The following is a 4,686-nucleotide window of genomic DNA, read 5'->3' on the forward strand; positions in this document are numbered from 1 at the left end:
TTGGTGAGAAGGAATTTTAGATCATTCATATTTATAATAAAAAATCACTAAATTAGTCTTAATTCTGGAATGTAAAAAAAACACTAGTTTTTCAGGATAATTTGGTATCTGAATTCTTCTGGCTCCTTCACAAGTGGTTACAGAAATACAGAATACAGAAATTTTTATTGTCCAAAAAAACAGAGAATAATATTTTTGCCAAAGCTGAATATAGCAAAAACTATTTGGCCAATGAAGAATACATATATGCACTATGACCCTTCAGTTGGGTGTCTTAGAAAGTGGTAGAAAGCAATTATTTTAAGTTTTACAGGTGATGAAATTTTAATTTTTAATTTTCAATCTTCAGTCCACGTGTAAAATGAATAGACTACAATAACAATATGATTTCTTATATATGAAGACTGAGAAATGAAATATTCCTAAATTTAATCTGATACTCTTAAAACATTTAAAAAATTATTTAATATAATTTGAGAAAGTATTCTTGCCAAGTAATAGAGTAATAAACGGTTTATGAAGAATAAATCTTACCAATATGAGGGAAGCTTGAGCGGTTGCTTTGGGTTTTGAAAAACTTTGATCCCAGTTAATATATGGGATATCATCAACATTTTCCTTAGCTACAAGGTCACTGATACTTGGCTTAAAAATATCAAAAACTTCACTCTGAAAAAAACCCCAAAAAACAAAAAACAAGAGATATTAGTAAATTAATTAGTATTGTTTGAGATGCAAATCATAAAAAGTTCACACAGGCCAAAATAGGTAATTTTTTTCCTGGGCCAGAATAGATGGTACAGAGGGCCATTTTTTTCCTGGGCCAGAATAGATGGTACAGAGGGCCATTTTTTTCCTGGGCCAGAATAGATGGTACAGAGGGCCATTTTTTTCCTGGGCCAGAATAGATGGTACAGAGGGCCAAAATAACTGGCAGAATCTATCAAGATGTTTTAAATATGTTGTACGGCTGTAGATGGTGCTACAGTGTCACAAGTGATTGAAGAAATCATATAATAAATAATTTCAAATATTACGGTAGACTATGTTATTGTGTGCTACTGCAAATATGGCGAGTCGATTGGTGGTTAAGGTAGGGGAAACGTGACATACAGCCGTAATATCGGCGCTGGTTTGAACAACACACTCGCCTATGGTTCCGGTGGTGGAACAAGTCTTCTTGGATAAGGACTCTAAACCATAGGTCCTGTGTACACATTTGACTTGCGTGCACTTTAAATAACCCAGTACATCATTTGAGAAGAGTAGGGGGTTACCCCGGTGTACTGGTCCATTTCCAGTCCAGCCATAGAAGGAGCGTTTACATCGTGGCCCATGTCAGGTATCCATCCTACCTGCGAATTATTCTACCACACTATGTAAGCTAGATCATACACACTAGCTACGTAGTGACTCGATAAGAAGAAGACTGCAAAAATAGTCAATAAAAGCCAATACGATTTTTTTCCTTGTGACTATGATGAGTCATGTGATACAAAAACACATGTTGTGGCCACAACAAATGAATATGAATGTATAAGACGCTGTCACGACAAATCACATCACAGTTTTCAACCATATTACAACTGTATATGCTACTACCACTCGGAAAAGCAAGATATTTTAAAGATTTAAAACAATCATGATTCTCTACGATGGCACATCGATCCAGTATGGTATGCTATGCAGGCTACAAACATGTGCACAACATAGTGACTGTAATTATTTTCTTAAATCATGCTGTACCGTAGCAAAAATCGTGTACGTGCAAAATAAAATTAATTGACATGAAAAAACATGAAAAAGTGTGTTTTATACAAACTTCTTTTCGTTCTTCTATAGCAACAAAGCTGGTGAACTGTGTCACGATGGAATATTCTTTGCTGAGATCAATGATATAAGATTTTTGTGCATCCTTCTTGATGTCATGCTCGACTGGGTCGACATCAAGAGTGCCGTCCTCCCAATCACGAATAATTGCTCTAGCGGTCAGTTGATGGAGGATCTAAAACAGGATTCGCACAAAAAAAATACAAAAAAAAAAAAAATTGAAGTGTCAGGTCTAAATTTGTCATTTGGTGTCCACATATCACACTGTTAAAAAATGTTTACATTTTTATGAAGATGAAAATGGATCAGGATAATTTTATGACATAAATATGAAATTTGTTTGTCTGTGTAAACAAAATTAGGTACAAAAAAGAACAGCATACAAAACAAGGAGCTTGCATAAACAGAATAAGGTAACTACAGAGTGCAATATAAAATCTCACCTTTCCTTCTGTTACATTCAGTTCGTGGGTAGATACCATTGTGGATATTTCATCACCATTAATTTCAGCCCTCAAAGTCGCCTTAGTACATAAGAATATATAATCAATCAATTATAGTATATGCAAATTGTTAGTATGTTTTGTTTTATCTGTACAAAAATATTTTAATATAAATATATTCATGTATGAAAAACAGACATGCATTTATGCACTTGTTTATTTGGAGCTTATTTTTCATTGCGTTGTGTGCACTGCCTGCATATATGAAACAGGTGTTACAGCACTCCACTTAAAAAATTAGTAAATAAATAATGTTAAATAATGACATGGCTTACCTGTCTGCAGAATGGAACATACCCATACACTACTTGACGTGACCCGCTGAATAAGGATGTAACCTGTCCTGGAGCTTGGATGGGTTTGGGGGCATTATCATCAAACTGTTGCCAGTTCACCCTCACATTGCTCAATGCAGGTTGTCTTGCTTTTAATAACTGACCCTTGACCTATTAGATTTACGACATTTCAAAAAGTCTGATAGTAAAATAATCAATGAAATAAATATTTTTTTACCATAAAACATATGAATTCATCGTATTTTGAAATAAGGTAATATTTCATTTCTTACTTTTCTTTCCCATTTTGACTTTGTTGATGTATCAAAGAATTCAAAGGCGCCTGTTCCAACACGAGCTATCGCCCTCAACAAGTGTTTGTTGGCGGTTTTGCTAAAAAGTACATTTATTTATAGTCATTTTAATGTTATGATATTAGTAAAAATCTACAATCACTTAAAAAATCATTTATAAAAATTTACCATTTTATATTTATGGGTTATTTTCAATGACCTTTCAGGTACACGACATGCATGGGTGAGCTATGCAGTTGTAAAGCCCCCAACATCAGGGCTTAGAGGCAGCTGGGGACCAAAGTGGGGTCAAATGGCAAGTTGCAAATGGTTTAGGAGTAAATATCTTAGAAGTTTCTACCTTAGTGGTCTAATATCAACCATTATAGGGTACAGCAAATAGATGACGATTTTTATCACTCATTTATTTTGTTTTGTATTGTGAGCACAATGGATTTAAAAAAGTGGGCGTGCCTGTCCCTGTTCCCCAAAAAAGAGTACATTATAGTCTTTAGATTGTAATTTTGAGCATTTTCATGAAAAAAAAAAACCCAACTTTTTCATCAGTCTGTTGTTTTTACAGGTCCGGGCCCATGTAGGGGCTATAGTAGGTCCCTGGTACTTTACTTCCTTTGGCTTCCCCTACCTCCCAACATAATCAACACTCTGAGCATGTATATATGTTACTACATTTGGCCTCAATGTAAATTTCTTCTATTTCCACAACAGTTCTTTGAGAAGTGAATGCCCCATGAGCGTTCCCTCAGAACTGTTGTTTTCCCTATTTTTTTCTCCCATTGACCAACTTACCTTATCCCAAATGTGAAAACTCTGTTGTTTTTAGCATTGAGTTGAATGGAATTAAGAGTTGATTCCTCATTGTTGATGTGGCCGTCGGATATCAGGAAGATATTACGCAAACAATTTGTATCACTCAGCAAGAAGTAAGCATGCAGAGGGCGCCACACTTCAGTGTTCCCCATTTTGGCTTGGACATTACGAATAAACGTCTTAGCAACAGAAATATTGGCGTTGGTCACTGGTTGACTGGCAGGGAACAGTTCGTCAAAATCTTGGAAAAAAATTTATAGAACCAGACATTTTGAAAATTACGTTGTAAAAGATTTTTAAAAAACATTAGGAAGCAAACAACATGGCTTACAATATATTAAAAATAATGATAAAAGAATGTTAACAATGATTATGTTGCTGCTGCTGCAGATACTAATGTTGCTGTAGCAGCTGCTACAAATGCTGCTTTAGCTGCTACTGACTTTACTGTAGCTGTTGCTGCTGTTGTTTTTTGCTGCTGCTGATGATGTATCTACTGCTACTGATGCTGTTGTAGCTGTTGCTGCTGCATAGGATGTAGCTGCTGCCACTGATTTTGTTGTAGCTGCTGCTGCTTCTGTTGTAGCTGCTGCTGCTGCTTCAATAGCTGCTGCTGCTGTTCTTGCTGCTGATAATGATGCTGTATCTGCTGCTGCTGCTGCTACTGATGCTGTTGTAGCTGTTGCTGCTGCCACTGTTTTTGTTGTAGCTGTTGCTGCTTCTGTTGTAGCTGCTGCTGCTGTTGTTGTTGCTGCTGATGACGACGCTGTATCCGCTGCTGCTGCTGTTACTAATGCTATTGTAGTTGTGCTGCTTCTGTTGTAAAGTAGCTGCTGCTGCTGTTGCTAATGATGCATGCAGCTGCTGCTGTGTTAGCTGTTGTTGTCAGTGGTTTTATCTAGATGTCTTGAAGTGGGGGTGCTCATGGGGGGTGCGAAGGTGAAGTGGATGGCT

At 36.4% G+C, this 4,686-nt stretch overlaps 1 protein-coding gene across 1 annotated transcript; it reads right to left on the bottom strand.

Moving 5' to 3' along the window:
* Window positions 1-534: 534 nt before the first annotated feature.
* LOC117104839 (protein mono-ADP-ribosyltransferase PARP4-like) lies at window positions 535-4,577 on the bottom strand (the record flags this gene model as incomplete). The annotated part of the gene is made up of 7 exons (XM_033245676.1): window positions 535-669; window positions 1,823-2,005; window positions 2,274-2,354; window positions 2,609-2,779; window positions 2,902-3,001; window positions 3,712-3,973; window positions 4,181-4,577. Coding segments are annotated over 7 exons (1,329 nt in total), but the record flags the coding sequence as incomplete, so codon positions are not given.
* Window positions 4,578-4,686: the final 109 nt, after the last annotated feature.

Source organism: Anneissia japonica, unplaced genomic scaffold (genome assembly GCF_011630105.1).
Source record: "Anneissia japonica isolate Jap-2015-1 unplaced genomic scaffold, ASM1163010v1 scaffold37313_len4686_cov104, whole genome shotgun sequence".
In the NCBI taxonomy this organism is placed as follows: domain Eukaryota; kingdom Metazoa; phylum Echinodermata; class Crinoidea; order Comatulida; family Comatulidae; genus Anneissia; species Anneissia japonica.